We start from the raw sequence: 26460 nt of genomic DNA, 5'->3' as shown, positions 1-26460 counted from the left end.
GTCTGTATCTTTGCGGTGGTTGGGTCTGGGGTCTGTATCTTTGCGGTGGTTGGGTCTGGGGTCTGTTTCTTTGCGGTGGTTGGGTCTGGGGTCTGTATCTTTGTGATGGTTTGGTCTGGGGTCTGTATCTTTGGGGGGGTTGGGTCTGGGGTCTGTATCTTTGGGGAGGTTGGGTCTGGGGTCTGTATCTTTGGGGGGGTTGGGTCTGGGGTCTGTATCTTTGGGGAGGTTGGGTCTGGGGTCTGTATCTTTGCGGTGGTTGGGTCTGGGGTCTGTAACGTTGCGGTGGTTGGGTCTGGGGTCTGTATCTTTGCGGTGGTTGGGTCTGGGGTCTGTTTCTTTGCGGCGGTTTGGTCTGGGGTCTGTATCTTTGCGGCGGTTGGGTCTGGGGTCTGTATCTTTGCGGTGGTTGGGTCTGGGGTCTGTATCTTTGCGGTGGTTGGGTCTGGGGTCTGTATCTTTGCGGTGGTTGGGTCTGGGGTCTGTATCTTTGCGGTGGTTGGGTCTGGGGTCTGTTTCTTTGCGGTGGTTGGGTCTGGGGTCTGTATCTTTGTGATGGTTTGGTCTGGGGTCTGTATCTTTGTGGTGGTTTGGTCTGGGGTCTCATTTTCTGTGATTTGATGAAGCAGCTCATTTGCGGCCCATATACTGTACCTTGGGTTAGGACTTTTTCCTAACTACACGATTTAGGAAAATCATACGAAAAACCTGATGTTGCAGACTTAATATCAGACAAAATATAATTTATTTTAAGTATGGACGGATCATCAAACAGGCGGGTGACACCTCTGACCCGTTTCTGTGCACTCAAAAAAGTAGAAGTTACAATAACTCCGAGTGCTCTCGTGTTTAACCCCTTACAGCTGAGGCCAGAAATACAACAGGACATTGTACAGAGAAATCTGCATCAAGTCCTGCAAATGCAAAACAATCAGAAGGAGACTTGGGATATGTCCAACACTATGAGCACAATATCCAGGCCATGCAGGATCCGTCATTTCTGATAAAATAGTTTCATCCCAGAATAGTGGAGAATGGTTTCCTTGTAACATCCTGCTGTAAATTCAGTAGTGAAACGTCTGCAGCAATTTACAGACCGATAAATACAAAACCCTGAGATGACACCCAGTTAAATTCAAGTATATTTACTGGATAATGTTGTATAATACAGGATGTGACTCAGGATCAGTACAGGATAAGTAATGTCATGTATGTACACAGTGACTGCACCAGCAGCAGAATAGTGAGTGCAGCTCTGGGGTATAATACAGGATGTAACTCAGGATCAGTACAGGATAAGTAATGTCATGTATGTACACAGTGACTGCACCAGCAGCAGAATAGTGAGTGCAGCTCTGGGGTATAATACAGGATGTAACTCAGGATCAGTACAGGATAAGTAATGTCATGTATGTACACAGTGACTGCACCAGCAGCAGAATAGTGAGTGCAGCTCTGGGGTATAATACAGGATGTAACTCAGGATCAGTACAGGATAAGGAATGTCATGTATGTACACAGTGACTGCACCAGCAGCAGAATAGTGAGTGCAGCTCTGGAGTATAATACAGGATGTAACTCAGGATCAGTACAGTATAAGTAATGTCATGTATGTACACAGTGACTGCACCAGCAGCAGAATAGTGAGTGCTGGATCATTCTGCTGTGAACTGCTGACGGGTGTGGTTGTCTGTGACTGAGCTCCTGCACCACCTGGTGGAAGACCAATCCACCCAGGCCTGCTCTCTCCTCCCCAGGGAGGGAGTAGGTTTCTGGGATGAGTGAGCCAGGAAAATCCCAGGCTTCTGCCTCTCGGACCAGGCCGGCGGGGGGCAGGAGAAGCCAGTTGCCGGCCAAAGCGGAGGGGGTAAGAAGATCTGCCCGGAGCCAAGGACGCAGCGATGTGACCTCGGCTGCCACCCCCAAGACCCAGGGAAGCTGCAAGGTCTCCAGATCACAGAAGATCAAGGCAAGTAACATCAGCCTGAGTGCTCCTCCTGGAAAGCTGAGTGACTGTGCGGGAAAGCTGGGTGGTTCAGCTGAAAAGCTGGGTGCTCTCGGAGGTGTGCAAAAGGCATGGGGTGATCTTAAGGCCCGGGAGTCTGCTACCATCTATGGCTCCCGGATTGCTGAGCACCTCCGTGAGTACGAGGAAGCTGGAAAAGCGCTGAGGAGGCTCCAGGAGGAGATGAGGGAGACCTTGGCCCTAGCGGGGGTGGCCACTAAGAAGAAAAAGTCTGATCTTCTGACCACCATAGACAGACTAAAAGCCGAGGTCACCGCTCTGCAGGAGAAGCGACATCTAATCCGCGAGCACAGCGGTCCGTTCCGCGAAAAGTTGGAAAACGATGTCCGGTTTGAGGAAATGCGCCAGGAGCAGTTAAGAAAGCAAAAGGGGCTTCAGATCCAGGCGGATGATGGCGATGATGAGGAGGATGAGGAAGACCTGCCGTGTCCGTCTGGTGGCCTGCACCAACACCAGCAGGCCTCGCACGACAGGCTGCCTGCAGAGCAAGCGCCATTACCATCAGGCTGCGGCTCTGCCAACCTGGAGGAGGAAAGTGATGACAGCGGCCAGGGGGGGGCGCTAATGGCTCAGATCCGACAGCTCGAGTCCCCAGTTCACCTCCAGAACTTTTCCTTCGGCGATGATATCCCAGATGACGACCTAAAGAGAAAGAAGAGAGCCAGGAAGACCAAGGCGTCTCAGGAGGTGAATCTGGTGTTTCGTCCCCTCCCTGTTCCCTCCGGGCGGGCAGCAGTGCCAGCCTGTCGTGTAGGCCCCGTTACCCAGCCCAGCACGAATCCTGCAGTGGACTCGGTGCAAGGGTGCGGGGAGATTGCAAAGCCACGTTCCATCATGGCGCAGAGCAGCAGCCTTGTTTGTAGTAGCAAGGATGGTGCAGGGAAGGCATCGGCTGAAAGGCCGGACAGTGAGGGCGATCCAGCAAGTCCTGGTACTGTGCGCTGCCCCCTAGTGGGAGGGGGGGGTGGCCCGGTGCCAGGGGCAGTGGCGGTGGCTCCTGTAGTCCCTAGCACTGTGGCTGCTGCTAGGTCCGGTGAGCAGCGGCAGTGTGATGGGGCTGCTGGGGCTTGTGGTGCGGCGCCTCCCAAGCGTCCTGTGCAGCCTGCGGGAAAGGGCGCAGGAAAGGTTTTATTTTGTATTGGCTCCTCTGACCCTGGAGATGGCACAAAGAGACTGTCCGGAGTAAATAAAGACAGGAGGCCTCTTTCATCCAGCGAGCAGCGATGCTCCAACCTTAGAAAAACTGCGGGACAACAAGGGGTTAATGCCAATGAGGCAGAGGGCACAAGTAAGATCGGGGTTGGAGCTGCCTCTTCTCAGGCTGAATCAGCTATGGAGGTGGCTCTACCCCCAGTGCCCAGTGACGCTGAGGCAACCCCAGGTCCTCCTGGCCCAGCTGGTGTGAGTGATGCAAGGAAGCGAGGGAAGCGAGACAGTAATGTACATAGTGTGGGAGTGGTGGATGGTGCTGAGGGGGTTAATCATGTGGTTTGTGCTGATCCATCTGCACCCCCAGTGGTGGCCGCTCCCATAAGGAGCTATGCGAGTGTCACCGCTGGGGCAAGTGGGGTTAACTCCTTGTCTCCTGGCTCTGGGAACAGCGTTTTGCAAAGGCGTCTTCTGGAGGCTCTCAGGAGAGGGGAAAAGTCAATCAATGTAGAGGGGAGAGAGGTTGATCTGTCCTTCTGGACAGACAGGCATGGCCTGGCAGCCTTCCAAGAGAAAAGGGGGGGAGAGACTGTATGGTCTTTACCCACAACCGGGCCCGGAGCTTCCCGTAGGAATGTGGTTCGTCTTCGCTGGAGGGGCAGTGACGCATGCCCACCCAGGTCAAGGGTGGTGGAGCTCCTCCTGAAGATGAACTTCAGGGCTAGTGACATCTTTGCCCTGATACATCCTTATGGTACTCCGGAGTTCGATGTCAGCTTTGTCCGGCCGGAGGGCTTAGAGCTCTTCTGGTCAAATTATGAGCTGGCAAGGAACGAGCCCGCATGGCGAGACTTTGCTGTGCAAGCAGTGTCTCGCCAAAACGCAGTCAAGAAGGTGACCGTTTTGACCCGTAACGAGTCACTTTCTTGCATGGACATCATGACTTGGCTCAGTCGTTATGGTGAGGTTGTACAGGTACCTCAGAAAAACCGCGATGAATTTGGCATTTGGTCTGGGGCCTGGACCTTCATGATGAAGTTGAAGTGTTCAGGCGGCACAGTCGCCCACATTCCCTCTTCAGCCTTTCTTGGGCGGGACAGAATCCTGATTTTCTACCAGGGGCAGCCGAAGGTCTGTCACAGGTGCGGTGACCCCACACACTTTAGCGCCAGCTGCCAAGTGCAGAAGTGCGCTTTGTGTGGTGGGCTAGGTCATCTCGCTGCATCCTGTAAGGACATTAGGTGTAACCTGTGTGGTGAGCTCGGTCACCCTTTCAGCCGTTGTCCTCGCTCCTTTGCCAATGCGGTTGTGACCCCAGTGGAGGAGAGCCATGAGGTTGCTTCTGCTGGGGAAGGTACCAGCAGAGGTGGAGGAGCTGAGGGGCCTGTGAAGAAAAGCAAGAATAAGTCACCTTCTCAGTTGAGGCGGCTTGAAGCCAGACAAAAAGGGAGAGAACTGGGGAAGCCTCAGGTTGCTGGGGTGACCCTTGGTCCTTCCTCAGAGGCTGGTCATGCTACTGAGGCCCTGAGGGATGATGAGTTGGATGAGGAGGTCAGGAGGATGGAGCGCGAGAAAGGTGCCATGTCCTCCACGTCCTCCCATTATGAGAGTATGGATGAGGATAACAGGATTTGGCTAGAAAATAAGCGCAAGCAGAAAAAGAAAAAACGCGGCGTATCTAAGGTACCTAAGGAAGGGAAAACTTCCTCCCCTCTGGTTGAGCTTTCCAACCGGTTCCTCACCCTCGATGAGATCGCCTCCTCGGGAAGAGAGGCTGAGGGTGGGGTTCTGGAGGTGGCGGCGGAGCAGCCTGCAGGGGGCGCCGAGTCTCTATCCTCTGGGGAAGCCGGGTCCTCAGAGTGGGAGACTGACTCAGAGTCAGGAGACAAGGACGAAGGAGAGGGTGGTCCGGGTGGGTCCTTGGGGGCCAGTAATAACATGGACACCTCAATTTCGTTAAAAAGAAGTTGCCCCAATTCTGAAGGGAAAAGGGAAAAGGCATCATCTTCAGAGGAGAGTCGGGGGAAGGGAAATAGTAAGAAAAAAGCCGTCTAACTTAATCACTCATGATGGCGGCACCCACTCCGTTGACGCTGGCGTCCATTAATGTCGCCAGCATTAAGTCTGATGCGGCTAGATTTGCGGCCTTTGATTTTCTCGGCCGTGTTGAAGCCGACATTTTATTTTTGCAGGAGACCAGGCTGCCAGATTTGGCGGCCGTGTTTAAAGCTAAGAGGGAATGGAGACACGGGCCTTCCTATTGGTCTCTTGCGGCCGAGCCGTATAGCGGAGTGGCGGTCCTTTTTACCGCGCCGGTAGAATGCCGACGAGTTATTGAGTTAGAAATGGGGAGGTGCCTGATCCTGGATGTCCTCATGAAGGGACAAGAACTGCGCCTAATTAACATCTATGGTCCCCAGTCCAAGTGGGACAGGAAGTGTCTCTTTATGAGGATCAAGCCCTACCTTTTTACAAGTCGGCAGGTGGTCTTTGGAGGGGACTTCAATGCTGTCACGAGGTCCCAGGATAGGGGAGGTTCCAGAGACAAGCTGACTTATGATAGCGTCGCTCTTAATAGCATAGCTAGTGAGGCTCGCCTGGTGGATGTCCACATCCGGCACACCCCAGGCCACGCGGGGTTCACCTATTATAGGGGTAGCTGCTGGTCTAGAATAGACAGGTTTTATTTAAAGGAGGAAGCCATTTCTTCAGCAGTGTCCGTTGTTGAGGTGGAGTTCTCCGACCACTGTCTAATTTTGTTTTCTCTGAATGTTACAGAGACCCCCCGGATGGGAAGAGGCTACTGGAAGCTCAATTCGTCTCTCCTGGAGGAAGCAGAGATCAGACAATCCTTTGAGGACTTTCTTCAGAGCCAGGTACCATTGCTGGGCCTTTGTAGCAGTAAGTCAGAGTGGTGGGAGATGCTCAAGAAAAGGGTGGCGAGATTCTTCCGCCAGCTCTCGAGCCTCAGGAGCCTGGACAGGTACCGCCTGTATCAGGGCCTGAGGAGGAAACTCGAGCATCTCGTCTCGACTGGAGGTAGTCGTGAGGACATCTCCAGAGTGAAATCCTTGCTGAAGAGGTGTCAGTACGATAGACACGCATCTTTGGTTTTTGAGAGGGATTACGGGAAATACCGCTCGCCCGACCCTTACAGAAACTGCAAGATGTCAGTGAATGGTAAAGTTGTCACAGGACTGGTTGACAGTACGGGATCCCTGAAAAGGTCCAGATCGGGGATCCTGGAGGTCGTCAGATCCTTCTACTCGCACCTCTTGGGCAGGAAGGATCTAGATCGGGATGTGATGTCGGCTTTCCTGGCTGAAACTGTCCCTGAGCCAGGAGTAGACCCCTCTCTTGATGTTTTGACAGAGATGATCAGGGAAGAGGAAGTCAGCCTGGCGATTGAAGGGCTCGCCCTCAAGAAATCGCCAGGTCCGGATGGCTTAACATCTGAGTTTTATAAAACCTTTAAGGACGCCTTGGTTCCCCTCTTGACTGAGGTATTCAATGAGTGTCTTTCCTCGGGCGCTCTGCCGAAGTCAATGAGGAGGTCTGCCCTGATCATTCTGTCAAAGGGTAAGGACCGATCTCGTATTGAGAACTGGCGTCCCATAGCGCTTCTCAATACGGACAGAAAGGTTTTGGCAAAGGTGCTGTTTAATCGGCTGGTGCAGTTTGCGCCCCGGCTCCTTTCGGGGACCCAGCACTGCTCTGTTCCAGGCCGCAGTACATTTAGTGCTGTGCTTTGTGTTCGGGAGGCAGTGGAGCAGGGCAGGGCTGGTAACTGGAAGGGGTACTTGCTGTCCTTGGATCAGGCAAAAGCGTTTGATCGGGTTAACCACGAGTACCTCTGGTCTGTCCTTCTGAGGTATGGCCTGCCGGGGGAGTTTGTCAATTGGCTTAAGGTTTTGTACGCAGGGGCAGAGAGTTTCCCGCTTGTGAACGGTTGGATTGGCCGCTCTTTTGAGGTTGGGTCTGGTGTTCGCCAGGGTTGTCCTCTGAGCCCACTTTTATACGTGTTCGCGATTGACCCATTCCTTAGGAGGGTTGATCGTGGGCCGTTGGTGGGAGTCGGGATGGACCAGGCGGCACCGGAAGCCACTCTAAGGGTGGTAGCGTACGCTGATGATGTCACTGTTTTTGTGTCCTCGAGAGGGGAGGCGCAATGGGTGATGTCAGAGGTTGACCGCTACTCAGAGGCTTCTGGGTCCAAGATCAACCGGGATAAGTGTGAGAGTCTCTGGCTGGGAGAGGGGGATCCAGGCTTTGATCTCCCGGACACTCTTCCAGGGCCCCAAGACTCTGCCAAAGTTCTCGGCATCGAATTTGGGCAGGGGGATTACCCCATGCAAAACTGGGATGGCAGGCTTAAGATCGCCGCTCAGAGGGTGGACCAGTGGAAGGGTTGGTCTTTGACCCTCAGGGAAAGGGTGAACTTGATTAAAACTTACCTGCTCCCATTGCTGATATATCTGGGCAGTGTGTGCATGTTGCCAGAACCCCTCTGGACTCGGGTGTACAGTCTGTTCTTCCAGCTGTTATGGGGGAATAGGCTGAACCTAATCAAGAGGGAGGTTACTTACCGCACGAGGAGACAAGGAGGGTTGTGTATGGTCAACCCTGTGGTGTTCCTAGTGAATACCTTTCTTAAGATCAATGTAGCAAACCTCTGGAAAGAGAGGGCTCCTCCGTGGGTATACTCCTGCAGGGGATGGTTTCGGCCTTTCTTCCAGGAATGGGAGACAGGAGGGCGAGTGAAGGATCTCCGTACACCACATGGGCATCTTCCGGCTTACGCTACCCCGGTTCTGAAGCTGATTCGCCGGTGGGGTCTGGGAATGTGGGAGATCAGGACCATGTCGAGGAAACTCCTTGACAAAAGGGTTCTGTTGACCCATTTCCAGAAGCCTCTGGCCCTCAGGGATTGCCCAAGTCGGGATCTTGGGGTGGGTTTAGGTCTTTTGAATTCCATCAGGATCCCCTTGAAGTTTTGGGACTTGACTTGGCGCTGCTTCCATGGAAAGCTGTGTGTGAGGGACAATCTGAAGTGTAGGAGCTCTGAGGAAAGGGGTTGTCCCCGGGAGGAGTGCGGTGGCCTGCTGGAGAGCATGGACCACTTCCTGCTTCAGTGCCCCTTTAACACAGAGGTGTACAACCGGGTGGGCGCTTCCATCCATTGGCCCGGGTTGGCCGGTCTCTCCTATGCGGAGTGGGCCTATGGAGCATTCAGAGGCCTGGGTGGCCGGGACCGCTGCACGTTATTCCTAGTTAGCCTAGTGGTCAGGTACCACACGTGGAACGCACGGTGTTTAGTATCGACGCAGCGTAAAATCCTCCCGGTGGATGAGGTGGTTAGGAACATTCTGGGTGACCTGGTGAAGGTGCGCTCTCTGGAGTATGAGAGGCTGGGCACGGGGAGGGCCTCTCTCCTTTGGAGGGGGTTCTCCTTTAGTGTCCCTTAGTCTGTCATCTCCGTTCCTGGTGTTGGGCTGAAGCTGACACTGTAGATTTTTGTTTTGTATCTGAGGTTATAGAGATGTAGGGGCTTGCAGGCACCGAACCTGGGCTTTATGTGGTTGGTTTGTTATATGTTGATATGTTTAATGTGTTTGTATTTTGTGTACAGTGTGTATTTATGTAGTTATAGTTAATGTGTATACAGCTTGGTTGGTTTTGGGGTGTTGGTGTTAGGGTGTTAGGTTGGGAGGGGGGTGGACGGGATTTGGACAGTATGATCCTGGGCACTGGTCTGGACTATATAGCGCGAACTTTGGACGTTAGACCAGTGTCTGGGTGGGAGGGTGATGGGCGTGGGATTTAGTTAGTTATATTTAATGTTTTTATTTCCTGTTTGTCTTTTTTTTGCTGTGTATTCTTTAGTTATTTATGGAAAAAAAAAAAAAAAAAAAAATTATTATAAAAAATTATATAAAAAAAAAAAAAATTAGGTGGTGGGATTGGGTGAAGGTTTTGTTTTATAATGCTGATTGTGTGGTGTGTGTGTGTGGCTGGGCCAGGAGATTTTTGTAAGTCTCTTTTAGTTTGTATTATTGTTTTGTTATTATTATTATTATTATTGTTTTGTTTTGCCAGAAGTTATGGCTTGATTTATGTTTATTGTTGTAATGTTTTTCATTTTTATATATAAAATAAAAGATTTACAGGATGTAACTCAGGATCAGTACAGGATAAGTAATGTCATGTATGTACACAGTGACTGCACCAGCAGCAGAATAGTGAGGGCAGCTCTGGAGTATAATACAGGATGTAACTCAGGATCAGTACAGGATAAGTAATGTCATGTATGTACACAGTGACTGCACCAGCAGCAGAATAGTGAGTGCAGCTCTGGAGTATAATACAGGATGTAACTCAGGATCAGTACAGGATAAGTAATGTCATGTATGTACAGTGACTGCACCAGCAGCAGAATAGTGAGTGCAGCTCTGGGGTATAATACAGGATGTAACTCAGGATCAGTACAGGATAAGTAATGTCATGTATGTACACAGTGACTGCACCAGCAGCAGAATAGTGAGTGCAGATCTCGGGTATAATACAGGATGTAACTCAGTATCAGTACAGGATAAGTAATGTCATGTATGTACACAGTGACTGCACCAGCAGCAGAATAGTGAGTGCAGCTCTGGGGTATAATACAGGATGTAACTCAGGATCAGTACAGGATAAGTAATGTCATGTATGTACACAGTGACTGCACCAGCAGCAGAATAGTGAGTGCAGCTCTGGGGTATAATACAGGATGTAACTCAGGATCAGTACAGGATAAGTAATGTCATGTATGTACACAGTGACTGCACCAGCAGCAGAATAGTGAGTGCAGCTCTGGGGTATAATACAGGATGTAACTCGGGATCAGTAGGAGTGAGGACTTTATTATATCATACAATCAGATCCTCCCTGGATTAGTGGTGCGCACAGTCAGCGCTCTCTGTGTAATCTTCATGTTGCGGCTTCCAGTCTGATTCTATATATAAGTGAGATTAATGTTTCTTGAAGCTTTGCCCCAGATACTGGTGCGGAGGGGAGATCAGGACATGAGTATGAGTATGAGCGCCCCCGCCAGGCTGAGCAGCAGGTAGGTGCTGGGGTGGGCCGCCATGCCCCCGTTGCACAGGTTGCTCTGGCAGCACTGGTATTTCAGGTTACCCAGGTTGTAGTCGTTCCCGACGCTGTCGATGTTGCAGCGGCTGTACGCTCTGCAGCCGTAGGACACCGAGCCGTCTGAAGCTGCAGAGACAGGGGTGAATATGGTTACTGTCAGGCCCCTTCGAGGGGCGACTCACCTACCTAGCGTCAGGCCTCACCTACCTTTAACCGAGATGCAGGCGTCTTCCCCGGCGGCGCAGGCCGTTTGGCTTTCGCATTTCGAGGCGGTAAAGCCGCATTTGTAGCAATTTAAAGCCAGAGCTGTATAAGGAGAAGACACAGACATGAGGACCTATAGGGGGCAGCACTTACCTACCCCCCACCATAGACACAGCAGAGAACGCAACGTCTTGTGACACATCCCTGTGTTACTCCCTATGCCGCCATATAGTGCATACACAGGAGGCCCCCTCCTCCCTCCATAGACTCTGTAATAGGCCGGGGTATCATGGAGAGACATTTCCTGCGGACCCCTGTACTGTATGTATCGGAGAGGGGGGGGGGGGGGCAGGACGGCGCAGCACACGCGTGTGTGATACGTGTCCGTGATATTTCACCTCCTTTATGTTGTGATAACCAGAATTCCTCTAATCCTGCAGAACTGGTCTTCATCCATCCCCAGTCACCTCCATGTTCTGTACACCCCCCGCATGTGCCCCGCCCCCTACACGAGTGACATGTCCAGTGATATACATGTATGACCCCGTCCAGACTTACCTGAAGAACATAACGAGAGGATGACCAGTCCTACAGCGAGGACAACGCAGCAAGTCCCAGCACCGCGCATGATTCCTGTATACAAGAGAGAACAGCATCAAAGGGGAGTCCCCCTAATAATAGTATTAGTAGGTGTGACCGTACAGACTGCAGCCAGTGTTATGTATTGTCCCTGGAGAGATGTGTAATCAGACCTCACACTGCTGTGCTCTGTGCTCTCTGCAGCCAGTGTTATGTATTGTCCCTGGAGAGATGTGTAATCAGTCCTCACACTGCTGTGCTCTGTTCTCTCTGCAGCCAGTGTTATGTATTGTCCCTGGAGAGATGTGTAATCAGACCTCACACTGCTGTGCTCTGTGTTCTTTGCAGCCAGTGTTATGTACTGTCCCTGGAGAGATGTGTAATCAGACCCCACACTGCTGTGCTCTGTGCTCTCTGCAGCCAGTGTTATGTATTGTCCCTGGAGAGATGTGTAATCAGACCTCACACTGCTGTGCTCTGTGCTCTCTGCAGCCAGTGTTATGTATTGTCCCTGGAGAGATGTGTAATCAGTCCTCACACTGCTGTGCTCTGTTCTCTCTGCAGCCAGTGTTATGTATTGTCCCTGGAGAGATGTGTAATCAGACCTCACACTGCTGTGCTCTGTGCTCTCTGCAGCCAGTGTTATGTATTGTCCCTGGAGAGATGTGTAATCAGACCTCACACTGCTGTGCTCTGTGCTCTCTGCAGCCAGTGTTATGTATTGTCCCTAGAGAGATGTGTAATCAGACCTCACACTGCTGTGCTCTGTGCTCTCTGCAGCCAGTGTTATGTATTGTCCCTGGAGAGATGTGTAATCAGAACTCACACTGCTGTGCTCTGTGCTCTCTGCAGCCAGTGTTATGTATTGTCCCTGGAGAGATGTGTAATCAGACCTTTGTGTATGTTGTTAGTAGCAGCAGGACTGTGATAAATGGGTTTATAGCTTCTCCGTGTGCACTGGGGGCATTATGAAAAACTCCATAGCCCCTCTATTTGAGTGCCTACTGTGATAGGCTTTTAGTTCTGTACTTTAGTAGCCACTCACATAACACTGGCTGCAGAGAGCACAGAGTACAGCAGTGTGAGGTCTGATTACACAGCTCTCCAGGGACAGTACATAACACTGGCTGCAGAGAGCACAGAGCACAGCAGTGTGAGGTCTGATTACACATCTCTCCAGGGACAATACATAACACTGGCTGCAGAGAGCACAGAGCACAGCAGTGTGAGGTCTGATTACACATCTCTCCAGGCACAATACATAACACTGGCTGCAGAGAGCACAGAGCACAGCAGTGTGAGGTCTGATTACACATCTCTCCAGGGACAATACATAACACTGGCTGCAGAGAGCACAGAGCACAGCAGTGTGAGGTCTGATTACACATCTCTCCAGGGACAATACATAACACTGGCTGCAGAGAGCACAGAGCACAGCAGTGTGAGGTCTGATTACACATCTCTCCAGGGACAATACATAACACTGGCTGCAGAGAGCACAGAGCACAGCAGTGTGAGGTCTGATTACACATCTCTCCAGGGACAATAAATAACACTGGCTGCAGAGAGCACAGAGCACAGCAGTGTGAGGTCTAATTACACATCTCTCCAGGGACAATACATAACACTGGCTGCACAGAGCACAGAGCACAGCAGTGTGAGGTCTGATTACACATCTCTCCAGGGACAATACATAACACTGGCTGCAGAGAGCACAGAGCACAGCAGTGTGAGGTGTGATTACACATCTCTCCAGGGACAATACATAACACTGGCTGCAGAGAGTACAGAGCACAGCAGTGTGAGGTCTGATTACACATCTCTCCAGGGACAATACATAACACTGGCTGCAGAGAGCACAGAGCACAGCAGTGTGAGGTCTGATTACACATCTCTCCAGGGACAATACACAACACAGGGTGCAGTCTGCGCGGTCATCAGTTTTCCATGGATAGTCCCTGTGTAATACTTTGTTTCCCCTGTGGAGGCGCTGTTTAGACACTACACACTGGCTGCTAGGCGTCATCCCAGGTTACAGCAGGATTTCCCCTGTACATCCCCTTTAAGAACGGATTAATAGTGAGTCATTCCCTCTCATGTGACTTCCCATATCACACTCTGATATAAAACATGGCGTCACCGCCCCGGACCTTACAACATCCACATCAGGAGGAAAATTCCTTCCTGGAAGGACATCGCACGCCCCACATTCTTATCCCAATCTTAAAGCGCCGCCCGAGGCAACTCATTAATATTTTATTGGTTTTATTACCTTGCGATTGTTTCCCAACAGAAAACTGCGAAGGATAAACCAATCAGCAAGAAGACGAGGCTAAATGTATCCAAGCCAAAACTGTATCCAAGCCAAAACTGTATCCAAATTATGTTTCATTATCATTTAAATAGTTTTCTAGGCACAACGAGTAATCCCTTATAGAGAGGACGGGGCGAGGTGAGGACCCCCCGGCAGCAGGGATGATGCAAGGACCCCCTGGCAACAAGGACAGGGGGGCCCCTATGAACTGATCAACAGGTAGAGCACACACGCTACCTGTAAGGTGAACCCCTACAAATGGGGGACCCTCAGAGAAGACTACGGGAGGCCCCTTTTAACCCCTGACAATCCAGATACTATTACCGATACTGTATATGTCAGGTGCCACAGGAAGGATTAAAGGGATATTTATAGCAGTGGGGGTGTGGGGTAAGACACCGGGACTCAAACATCCCCCAAAAAACATGTTTACGTCCCGCCACCCCCATACATTGGGCAATCATTATAGATCAGTCGGCAGCTACTTGCTGATGGTTTCCCTCAGAAAACATATTTAAAAGCATAAACAGTGGAGAGAACGAACACGTTATACTCACCCGACTCATCACCCTATAGACTCCTCCACTACATACACAGCGCCTACAGGACGAGGGGCCCCGAAAGCAAAACTAAACCGCAATACTAGACACAACCTGGAGGCAACGGGGCGCCAGAGAGCAAGCAGAGGCGTCCAAAATCTCTATGCAAAGTCAAATTGGCAACGTCCAGAGGTTCGTTTGTAACTAGGGGTCGTCTGTGAGTCGGGTGTTCTTAAGTAGGGGGCCGCCTGTACTAGGCACAACCTGGAGGCAAGGGGGGGGGGCGCAGTTTCTAGAAACCAACAGTCCCTCTTTCCACCATCGGCAAGGTCCTGGTCCAGAGAATGCACCCACCAAACCCCTCGGCACCCCCCAGACCCCCGATATATAACACCGCACCCACCAAACCCCTCGGCACCCCCCAGACCCCCGATATATAACACCGCACCCACCACAACCCCTCAGCACCCCCCAGACCCCCAATATATAACACCGCACCCACCACAACCCCTCAGCACCCCCCAGACCCCCGATATATAACACCGCACCCACCACAACCCCTCAGCACCCCCGATATATAACACCGCACCCACCACAACCCCTCAGCACCCCCCAGACCCCCGATATATAACACCGCACCCACCACAACCCCTCAGCACCCCCCAGACCCCCGATATATAACACCGCACCCACCACAACCCCTCAGCACCCCCCAGACCCCCGATATATAACACCGCACCCACCAAACCCCTCGGCACCCCCCAGACCCCCGATATATAACACCGCACCCACCACAACCCCTCAGCACCCCCCAGACCCCCGATATATAACACCGCACCCACCACAACCCCTCAGCACCCACCCAGACCCCCGATATATAACACCGCACCCACCACAACCCCTCGGCACCCCCCAGACCCCCGATATATAACACCGCACCCACCACAACCCCTCTTAGAGGGGCAGGAGTCACATGACAGCACAGCCGCCCTCCATGCAGTATGACCCCCAGGACAGACAGAGCGGGACACGCACCCCCGGCCACTGACCCCCCGGAGCAGTATATACAGCACATCCTTACCCTGCAGCCCGTATACCAGCTCTGTGCACCAGCAGCTTCTGTTGTGGACTAAAGCCCAGACCTCCCCCTCCCCCTCATCACTGTGGGAGGGGCTTCACATTAACCCCTTCACTGACAGCGCAGCTGCTAATCCTATTATTCCAGGAGGGAACACACTGCAGACATGTAGCATCCGTCCTGTGCCGGGAGAAACCATCAGCAGGGGCATAAAGATTCTCTAACTATAGATAGATATAAACAGTAAGGCCCCTTCCACACTAGCGTTGCGTTTCACGTCAGGGTGCAATGCGTGAAAAACTGACGTTTTTGCCTGCGTTTTTTGTTCCATTTTTCCTTGGAGTAATTAGCGTTTTTGCGTTTTTCACGCGCGTGTTGTTAGCGTTTTTTTGCGTTTTCGGCGCATTTTTCACGCGCGATTCAATGGGAGACTCGAGCATTTTTCAAAGGGACCATGGTTTGGGATTAAAATGTGTTATTTAATTGAAAAATAATGTCTTCTGATAAATTGCAAACATCTGCGATCTATTCTTCACTGTTCCGCGCGTATATTATCTCCCGACAAGTTATCAGATGTGAAGAACAGTGAAGAATAGAATAAAAACAGTGACCACAGGATCATTTAAGTGAAAAACACAGTGAAAAACACAGTGAAGAATAGATTGCAGATGTTCGGCACATCTGCTTACTTGTCGGGAGATGCGCGCGGAACGGTGCGCCCAAAATAGCATGTGAAGAACAATATATATGTGTGTGAAGAACACATTGCAGATGTTTAAATACATCTGCAATGTGTTCTTCACACATATATATTGTTCTTCACATGCTATTTTGTTCGCACCGTTCCGCGCGTATCTCCCGACAAGTAAGCAGATGTGCCGAACATCTGTAATCTATTCTGCACTGTGTTCTGCACTGTGTTTTTCACTTAAATGATCCTGTGGTCACTGTGTACAATGTTTTTATTCTATTCTTCACTGTTCTTCATTGTGTTTTTATAATTAAATGATCGTTCGCGAGCAGGGGAAATAATGTTATTCTGGTCACCTAGCAACCCTTACGTTTAAAACGCATTGCACTCGCATTGCACTTGCAATGATTGCGAGTGCAATGCGTTCTTGATGCATCTCCATAGACTTGAATGGGGCGTGAAAAACCCGCAAAAATAGAGCATGCTGCGATTTTGACGCGCGTGAAAACGAACGCAAGCACGCGCGTTAAAAACAACGCTAATGGAGAAAGAGCCATTGAATACAATGGGACAGAGTGCAATGCGAGTTCTGCGCGTCAAATGCACGCGCAGAACTCGCGCGTGAAAAACGCCAGTGTAGAAGGGGCTTATCAATAGTCATCTGTGCAGTAGTGCAGAGCACAGCAGTGTGAGGACACACCCTAGTACAATCCTGGAATGTAAAAACATATTTTACTGTCCTGCTTCTACTAACATCTTATATATAGGTCTGATTACACATCTCTTGATTTACAATAACACAGACCACAGAGAGAAAAGAGCAGTACAGAGCACAGCAGTGTGAGGACACGCCCCCAGTGCACCTGGAGAAACTACAATCCTGGAATATAAATCCATATATCACAGTCCTGCTGCTACTAACAACATACTCAAAGGTCTGATTACACATCTCTCCAGGGACAATACATAACACTGGCTGCAGAGAGCACAGAGCACAGCAGTGTGAGGTCTGATTACACATCTGTCCAGGGACAATACATAACACTGGCTGCAGAGAGCACAGAGCACAGCAGTGTGAGGTCTGATTACACATCTCTCCAGGGACAATACATAACACTGGCTGCAGAGAGCACAGAGCACAGCAGTGTGAGGTCTGATTACACATCTCTCCAGGGACAATACATAACACAGGCTGCAGAGAGCACAGAGCACAGCAGTGTGAGGTCTGATTACACATCTCTCCAGGTACAATACATAACACTGGCTGCAGAGAGCACAGAGCACAGCAGTGTGAGGTCTGATTACACATCTCTCCAGGGACAATACATAACACTGACTGCAGAGAGCACAGAGCACAGCAGTGTGAGGTCTGATTACACATCTCTCCAGGGACAATACATAACACTGGCTGCAGAGAGCACAGAGCACAGCAGTGTGAGGTCTGATTACACATATCTCCAGGGACAATACATAACACTGGCTGCAGAGAGCACAGAGAACAGCAGTGTGAGGTCTGATTACACATCTCTCCAGGGACAATACATAACACTGGCTGCAGAGAGCACAGAGCACAGCAGTGTGAGGTCTGATTACACATCTCTCCAGGGACAATACATAACACTGGCTGCAGAGAGCACAGAGCACAGCAGTGTGAGGTCAGAAGTCAGAACATATATCGCTGATGAGATAATATAGTGATTTATTACATAGGGCGGGGATTTTTTAATTATTATCCATCTCTCTCTGCCATGTCCTTGAGCCAAATAAATCACCCCTGGTGAGAAAAGGAGAAAAATATCTGCCCTGCCCGAGTCCTGTCATAGAAGCACAAGCCACAGCAAGGATTAGAACCGACCCGGGTGTAAAAGATTAGGAAAAAAAACATGCAAAAACAGCGCCGTCACGGGTCATGTCTTGTACTGCAGCATAAACCCATCCACTTCTGCATTACTCAGCACAACCTATGGGAAAGGTGTGGCGCTGTTTTCAGCGATTGACCTTTGAAAAATGAAACGTTGATCTATTTTTGGAAGGATTTTTGGAAGTGACGGTGCGGGAGGATTTGGCTTTGCTCCCCGTGTACACGTCTTCTTCTTATCTTGTCCGTCAGTTCCGGAGGCAGGGGAAGAAACTGTGATCCTGCAGATAACAAGGAGGCCTATTGTACTGGGTGCATGGTATAGCTGGGTGCATGGTATAGCTGTGTGCGTGGTATAGCTGTGTGCATGGTATAGCTGTGTGCGTGGTATAGCTGGGTGCGTGGTATAGCTGGGTGCGTGGTATAGGTGTGTGCGTGGTATAGCTGGGTGCGTGGAATAGCTGGGTGCATGGTATAGCTGTGTGCGTGGTATAGCTGTGTGCATGGTATAGCTGGGTGCGTGGTATAGCTGGGTGCGTGGTATAGGTGTGTGCGTGGTATAGCTGGGTGCGTGGAATAGCTGGGTGCATGGTATAGCTGTGTGCATGGTATAGCTGGGTGCATGGTATAGCTGTGTGCGTGGTATAGCTGTGTGCATGGTATAGCTGTGTGCGTGGTATAGCTGGGTGCGTGGTATAGCTGGGTGCGTGGTATAGGTGTGTGCGTGGTATAGCTGGGTGCGTGGTATAGCTGGGTGCGTGGTATAGGTGTGTGCGTGGTATAGCTGGGTGCGTGGAATAGCTGGGTGCATGGTATAGCTGTGTGCATGGTATAGCTGTGTGCATGGTATAGCTGGGTGCGTGGTATAGCTGGGTGCATGGTATAGCTGTGTGCATGGTATAGCTGTGTGCGTGGTATAGCTGTGTGCGTGGTATAGCTGGGTGCATGGTATAGCTGGGTGCGTGGTATAGCTGGGTGCGTGGTATAGCTGGGTGCGTGGTATAGCTGGGTGCATGGTATAGCTGGGTGCATGGTATAGCTGTGTGCGTGGTATAGCTGGGTGCATGGTATAGCTGGGTGCATGGTATAGCTGTGTGCGTGGTATAGCTGTGTGCGTGGTATAGCTGGGTGCATGGTATAGCTGTGTGCATGGTATAGCTGGGTGCGTGGTATAGCTGGGTGCATGGTATAGCTGGGTGCATGGTATAGCTGGGTGCATGGTATAGCTGGGTGCGTGGTATAGCTGTGTGCATGGTATAGCTGTGTGCATGGTATAGCTGTGTGCATGGTATAGCTGGGTGCATGGTATAGCTGGGTGCGTGGTATAGCTGGGTGCGTGGTATAGCTGGGTGCATGGTATAGCTGGGTGCATGGTATAGCTGTGTGCGTGGTATAGCTGGGTGCATGGTATAGCTGGGTGCATGGTATAGCTGTGTGCGTGGTATAGCTGTGTGCGTGGTATAGCTGGGTGCATGGTATAGCTGTGTGCATGGTATAGCTGGGTGCGTGGTATAGCTGTGTGCATGGTATAGCTGTGTGCATGGTATAGCTGTGTGTGTGGTATAGCTGTGTGCATGGTATAGCTGTGTGCATGGTATAGCTGTGTGCATGGTATAGCTGGGTGCATGGTATAGCTGGGTGCGTGGTATAGCTGTGTGCGTGGTATAGCTGGGTGCGTGGTATAGCTGGGTGCGTGGTATAGCTGTGTGCGTGGTATAGCTGTGTGCATGGTATAGCTGGATGCATGGTATAGCTGGGTGCGTGGTATAGGTGTGTGCGTGGTATAGCTGTGTGCGTGGTATAGCTGGGTGCATGGTATAGCTGTGTGCGTGGTATAGCTGGGTGCATGGTATAGCTGTGTGCATGGTATAGCTGTGTGCATGGTATAGCTGGGTGCATGGTATAGCTGTGTGCGTGGTATAGCTGTGTGCATGGTATAGCTGTGTGCGTGGTATAGCTGGGTGCATGGTATAGCTGTGTGCGTGGTATAGCTGTGTGCATGGTATAGCTGTGTGCGTGGTATAGCTGTGTGGTGGTATAGCTGTGTGCATGGTATAGCTGGGTGCATGGTATAGCTGGGTGCGTGGTATAGGTGTGTGCGTGGTATAGCTGTGTGCGTGGTATAGCTGTGTGCATGGTATAGCTGTGTGCGTGGTATAGCTGGGTGCATGGTATAGCTCGGTGCGTGGTATAGCTGGGTGCATGGTATAGCTCGGTGCGTGGTATAGCTGTGTGCGTGGTATAGCTGGGTGCGTGGTATAGCTGGGTGCATGGTATAGCTGTGTGCGTGGTATAGCTGTGTGCATGGTATAGCTGGGTGCGTGGTATAGCTGGGTGCATGGTATAGCTGTGTGCGTGGTATAGCTGGGTGCATGGTATAGCTGGGTGCATGGTATAGCTGTGTGCGTGGTATAGCTGGGTGCATGGTATAGCTGTGTGCGTGGTATAGCTGTGTGCGTGGTATAGCTGTGTGCGTGGTATAGCTGGGTGCATGGTATAGCTGTGTGCATGGTATAGCTGTGTGCGTGGTATAGCTGTGTGCGTGGTATAGCTGTGTGCGTGGTATAGCTGGGTGCACGGTATAGCTGGGTGCATGGTATAGCTGTGTGCATGGTATAGCTGGGTGCGTGGTATAGCTGTGTGCATAGTATAGCTGGGTGCATGGTATAGCTGTGTGCATGGTATAGCTGTGTGCATAGTATAGCTGTGTGCATGGTATAGCTGTGTGCGTGGTATAGCTGTGTGCGTGGTATATCTGTGTGCATGGTATAGGTGTGTGCGTGGTATAGCTGGGTGCACGGTATAGCTGGGTGCACGGTATAGCTGTGTGCATGGTATAGCTGTGTGCATGGTATAGCTGGGTGCATGGTATAGCTGTGTGCGTGGTATAGCTGTGTGCATGGTATAGCTGGGTGCATGGTATAGCTGTGTGCATGGTATAGCTGGGTGCACGGTATAGCTGTGTGCGTGGTATAGCTGGGTACATGGTATAGCTGTGTGCGTGGTATAGCTGGGTGCATGGTATAGCTGGGTGCATGGTATAGCTGTGTGCATGGTATAGCTGGGTGCGTGGTATAGCTGGGTGCATGGTATAGCTTGGTGCATGGTATAGCTGTGTGCATGGTATAGCTAGGTGCGTGGTATAGCTGGGTGCGTGGTATAGGTGTGTGCGTGGTATAGCTGGGTGCGTGGAATAGCTGGGTGCATGGTATAGCTGGGTGCGTGGTATAGCTGGGTGCGTGGTATAGCTGGGTGCGTGGTATAGCTGGGTGCATGGTATAGCTGGGTGCATGGTATAGCTGTGTGCATGGTATAGGTGTGTGTGTGGTATAGCTGTGTGCATGGTATAGCTGGGTGCATGGTATAGCTGGGTGCGTGGTATAGCTGGGTGCGTGGTATAGCTGGGTGCGTGGTATAGCTGGGTGCATGGTATAGCTGGGTGCATGGTATAGCTTGGTGCATGGTATAGCTGGGTGCATGGTATAGCTAGGTGCGTGGTATAGCTGGGTGCGTGGTATAGCTGGGTGCATGGTATAGCTGTGTGCATGGTATAGCTGTGTGCATGGTATAGCTGTGTGCATGGTATAGCTGGGTGCGTGGTATAGCTGGGTGCATGGTATAGCTCGGTGCGTGGTATAGCTGGGTGCATGGTATAGCTCGGTGCGTGGTATAGCTGGGTGCATGGAATAGCTGTGTGCATGGTATAGCTGGGTGCATGGTATAGCTGTGTGCGTGGTATAGCTGTGTGCATGGTATAGCTGGGTGCGTGGTATAGCTGTGTGCATGGTATAGCTGTGTGCATGGTATAGCTGTGTGCGTGGTATAGCTGGGTGCGTGGTATAGCTGGGTGCATGGTATAGCTGGGTGCATGGTATAGCTGGGTGCGTGGTATAGCTGTGTGCGTGGTATAGCTGGGTGCATGGTATAGCTGGGTGCATGGTATAGCTGTGTGCGTGGTATAGCTGTGTGCGTGGTATAGCTGGGTGCGTGGTATAGCTGTGGGCATGGTATAGCTGTGTGCATGGTATAGCTGTGTGCGTGGTATAGCTGGGTGCGTGGTATAGCTGGGTGCGTGGTATAGCTGTGTGCGTGGTATAGCTGGGTGCATGGTATAGCTGGGTGCATGGTATAGCTGTGTGCATGGTATAGCTGTGTGCATAGTATAGCTGTGTGCATGGTATAGCTGTGTGCATGGTATAGCTGTGTGCGTGGTATAGCTGTGTGCGTGGTATATCTGTGTGCATGGTATAGGTGTGTGCGTGGTATAGCTGGGTGCATGGTATAGCTGGGTGCACGGTATAGCTGTGTGCATGGTATAGCTGTGTGCATGGTATAGCTGGGTGCATGGTATAGCTGTGTGCGTGGTATAGCTGGGTGCATGGTATAGCTGGGTGCATGGTATAGCTGGGTGCACGGTATAGCTGGGTACATGGTATAGCTGTGTGTGTGGTATAGCTGTGTGCGTGGTATAGCTGGGTACATGGTATAGCTGTGTGTGTGGTATAGCTGTGTGCGTGGTATAGCTGGGTGCATGGTATAGCTGGGTGCATGGTATAGCTGTGTGCATGGTATAGCTGTGTGCGTGGTATAGCTGGGTGCATGGTATAGCTGGGTGCATGGTATAGCTGTGTGCGTGGTATAGCTGTGTGCATGGTATAGCTGGGTGCATGGTATAGCTGGGTGCATGGTATAGCTGTGTGCGTGGTATAGCTGGGTGCATGGTATAGCTGTGTGCATGGTATAGCTGTGTGCGTGGTATAGCTGGGTGCGTGGTATAGCTGTGGGCATGGTATAGCTGTGTGCATGGTATAGCTGGGTGCGTGGTATAGCTGGGTGCATGGTATAGCTGGGTGCATGGTATAGCTGTGTGCGTGGTATAGCTGGGTGCGTGGTATAGCTGTGGGCATGGTATAGCTGTGTGCATGGTATAGCTGGGTGCGTGGTATAGCTGGGTGCATGGTATAGCTGGGTGCATGGTATAGCTGTGTGCGTGGTATAGCTCGGTGCATGGTATAGCTGGGTGCACGGTATAGCTGTGTGCATGGTATAGCTGTGTGCATGGTATAGCTGGGTGCATGGTATAGCTGTGTGCATGGTATAGCTGGGTGCATGGTATAGCTGGGTGCATGGTATAGCTGTGTGCGTGGTATAGCTGGGTGCGTGGTATAGCTGGGTGCATGGTATAGCTGTGTGCATGGTATAGCTGTGTGCATGGTATAGCTGGGTGCGTGGTATAGCTGTGTGCATGGTATAGCTGGGTGCATGGTATAGCTGTGTGCGTGGTATAGCTCGGTGCATGGTATAGCTGGGTGCACGGTATAGCTGGGTGCATGGTATAGCTGGGTGCATGGTATAGCTGTGTGCGTGGTATAGCTCGGTGCATGGTATAGCTGGGTGCACGGTATAGCTGGGTGCATGGTATAGCTGGGTGCGTGGTATAGCTCGGTGCATGGTATAGCTGGGTGCACGGTATAGCTGGGTGCACGGTATAGCTGTGTGCATGGTACAGCGCCCTGATCACCTGCTTGGCCGTACATTATACTGTACAGTACATTATACACATTGTGCTGGGAACAAGGACCTGAGCCTCGTCTAAGGAATTATTAGGGAATGTGTTTGTCTTGGACACTCCCAGGTGACACATTGTTGTCAAGAAGATGACAAAATCCCCCAACAGCAGAACATGAGACTACAGGATCCAGAAGGAGGAAAAACACTCCCCATGAGGTGGTGGCCGATTGTCCCGGAGAGGAAACCAAATGCTTTGTGTTACTAGAGAATCTCCCTGGATGGATTCTGAATATCAACGCCAATCTGGTGCAGGTAAAGCCACAACCACACAGGGTTAGGAGATGTCTATGTGATGGTGGTGACACCTCATAACTCTGTTCACATGTTCAGTTTTTCCGATGCAGTTTTCGCCATTATGATACACCCCCTGCTTTTGGCCTGAACGCGTGAACGTGCCCTTACTCTTTACTCCGGCTCCTTTGTTCCCCGGTGCCTTAAACATGGCAGGTGGTTTATCTGTCTCTGATCTCTGCCTGCACTAACCCCTGACCTGCACCTTGTATTGTGCCTGATTGCTGCCTGCCCCGACCCTGCACTGTCTCTGACTCTTCTCCTGCCTGACCCCTGATACTTTACACTGCTGTCCTCATAGGGGTCCTGGTTTTCCAGGCAGAAGATAAAGGGGCAACTGGATAACACCAGAGGGGTAACCCCTAACAATAGGTGCTGCCTAAAATCCAGCATGGCCCTTTGGGGGTAACATAGTGGTCCTGGGTGCTGGCTGTGGCTCACTAATGCTTCACCATGGGCCAGGCTAGTGCTTGCCGGAGCCACCAACACAGGCCTCTACCTCTCTCACCTCCTGTACCGAATTCTCAGGTCAAACTGCCCTGGTTCTGGCTCTTGGGTCAAAATACTAGCCCCCATTTATCAAAAATGTCCTAGCTGCAAACAGCAACCAATCACGGAACAGCTTTTATTTCTTAAACTGCTTTACAAAAATGAAAGCTGAGCACTGATTGGTTGTCATAGGCAGGAATAAGCGTTTTACTTAATGAGACCCTATAGTATACGACTTAAAAGAGACCCATCCCCCAAAGAGCCCGTAGAACCGTACATGAAAATAAAAGACAATGAAATACAAAACAATAATATTGTCCCATTGTGATAACCAGTACAGTCCCCGATCCAGTGACTGTCCGCACCCTGAACTCTGAAGAACACAATCTCCAAAAAACAAGGAAAAATACATAAAGGAAGCGCTACCTCTCCCCGCTGCCGCTCCTCCTCCTCCTGCCTTCTTGGGCTATAAAACTGTATAATAAAAAATGTGTAATAATTAAACACTGTTTTTACCCAGCGCTGCCGGGCCCCAAACATAATGTATCATGTATACAGCGCCCCAACTATAATGAATAGGACTGTGATATATGGATTTATATTCCAGGATTGTATCTTTTTCAAGTGCACTGGGAGTGTGTCCTCACACTGCTGTGCTCTCTGTAGCCACTGTTATGTATTGTCCCTGGAGAGATGTGTAATCAGACCTCACACTGCTGTGCTCTCTGCAGCCAGTGTTATGTATCATCCCTGGAGAGATGTGTAATCAGACCTCACACTGCTGTGCTCTGTGCTCTCTGCAGCCAGTGTTATGTATTGTCCCTGGATAGATGTGTAATCAGACCTCACACTGCTGTGCTCTGTGCTCTCTGCGGCCAGTGTTATGTATTGTCCCTGGAGAGATGTGTAATCAGACCTCACACTGCTGTGCTCTGTGCTCTCTGCAGCCAGTGTTATGTATTGTCCCTGGAGAGATGTATAATCAGACCTCACACTGCTGTGCTCTGTGCTCTCTGCAGCCAGTGTTATGTATTGTCCCTGGGGAGATGTGTAATCAGACCTCACACTGCTGTGCTCTGTGCTCTCTGCAGCCAGTGTTATGTACTGTCCCTGGAGAGATGTGTAATCAGACCTCACACTGCTGTGCTCTGTGCTCTCTGCAGTCAGTGTTATATATTGTCCCTGGAGAGATGTGTAATCAGACCTCACACTGCTGTGCTCTGTGCTCTCTGCAGCCAGTGTTATGTATTGTCCCTGGAGAGATGTGTAATCAGACCTCACACTGCTGTGCTCTGTGCTCTCTGCAGCCAGTGTTATGTATTGTCCCTGGAGAGATGTGTAATCAGACCTCACACTGCTGTGCTCTGTGCTCCCTGCAGCCAGTGCTATGTATTGTCCCTGGAGAGATGTGTAATCAGACCTCACACTGCTGTGCTCTGTGCTCTCTGCAGCCAGTGTTATGTATTGTCCCTGGAGAGATATGTAATCAGTCCTCACACTGCTGTGCTCTGTGCGCTCTGCAGCCAGTGTTATGTATTGTCCCTGGAGAGATGTGTAATCAGTCCTCACACTGCTGTGCTCTGTGCTCTGTGCAGCCAGTGTTATGTATTGTCCCTGTAGAGATGTGTAATCAGACCTCACACTGCTGTGCTCTGTGCTCTCTGCAGCCAGTGTTATGTATTGTCCCTGGAGAGATGTGTAATCAGACCTCACACTGCTGTGCTCTGTGCTCTCTGCAGCCAGTGTTATGTATTGTCCCTGGAGAGATGTGTAATCAGACCTCACACTGCTGTGCTCTGTGCTCTCTGCAGCCAGTGTTATGTATTGTCCCTGGAGAGATGTGTAATCAGACCTCACACTGCTGTGCTCTGTGCTCTCTGCAGCCAGTGTTATGTATTGTCCCTGGAGAGATGTGTAATCAGACCTCACACTGCTGTGCTCTGTGCTCCCTGCAGCCAGTGTTATGTATTGTCCCTGGAGAGATGTGTAATCAGTCCTCACACTGCTGTGCTCTGTGCTCTGTGCAGCCAGTGTTATGTATTGTCCCTGTAGAGATGTGTAATCAGACCTCACACTGCTGTGCTCTGTGCTCTCTGCAGCCAGTGTTATGTATTGTCCCTGGAGAGATGTGTAATCAGACCTCACACTGCTGTGCTCTGTGCTCTCTGCAGCCAGTGTTATGTATTGTCCCTGGAGAGATGTGTAATCAGACCTCACACTGCTGTGCTCTGTGCTCTCTGCAGCCAGTGTTATGTACTGTCCCTGGAGAGATGTGTAATCAGACCTCACACTGCTGTGCTCTGTGCTCTCTGCAGCCAGTGTTATGTATTGTCCCTGGAGAGATGTGTAATCAGACCTCACACTGCTGTGCTCTGTGCTCTCTGCAGCCAGTGTTATGTATTGTCCCTGTAGAGATGTGTAATCAGACCTCACACTGCTGTGCTCTGTGCTCTCTGCAGCCAGTGTTATGTATTGTCCCTGGAGAGATGTGTAATCAGACCTCACACTGCTGTGCTCTGTGCTCTCTGTAGCCAGTGTTATGT

The 26460-nt window shown here is 50.9% G+C and overlaps 1 protein-coding gene across 1 annotated transcript; it reads right to left on the bottom strand.

Annotated features, from left to right (window-relative positions):
* Positions 1-10054: 10054 nt before the first annotated feature.
* On the bottom strand, positions 10055-15164 carry LOC140071399 (CD59 glycoprotein-like). Its single transcript, XM_072119088.1, has 4 exons — positions 15021-15164; positions 11066-11140; positions 10511-10609; positions 10055-10429 (listed from the first exon to the last, which is right to left on the bottom strand). The coding sequence occupies exons 2-4, from the start codon at positions 11133-11135 to the stop codon at positions 10230-10232; spliced, it is 369 nt and encodes a 122-aa protein (XP_071975189.1). The 5' UTR covers positions 11136-11140; positions 15021-15164; the 3' UTR covers positions 10055-10229.
* Positions 15165-26460: the final 11296 nt, after the last annotated feature.

Source organism: Engystomops pustulosus, chromosome 7 (genome assembly GCF_040894005.1).
Source record: "Engystomops pustulosus chromosome 7, aEngPut4.maternal, whole genome shotgun sequence".
Taxonomy (NCBI): Eukaryota; Metazoa; Chordata; class Amphibia; order Anura; family Leptodactylidae; genus Engystomops; species Engystomops pustulosus.
The sequence above is the reverse complement of the archived record's forward strand: the minus strand, read 5'-3'. Positions and strand labels throughout refer to the sequence as shown.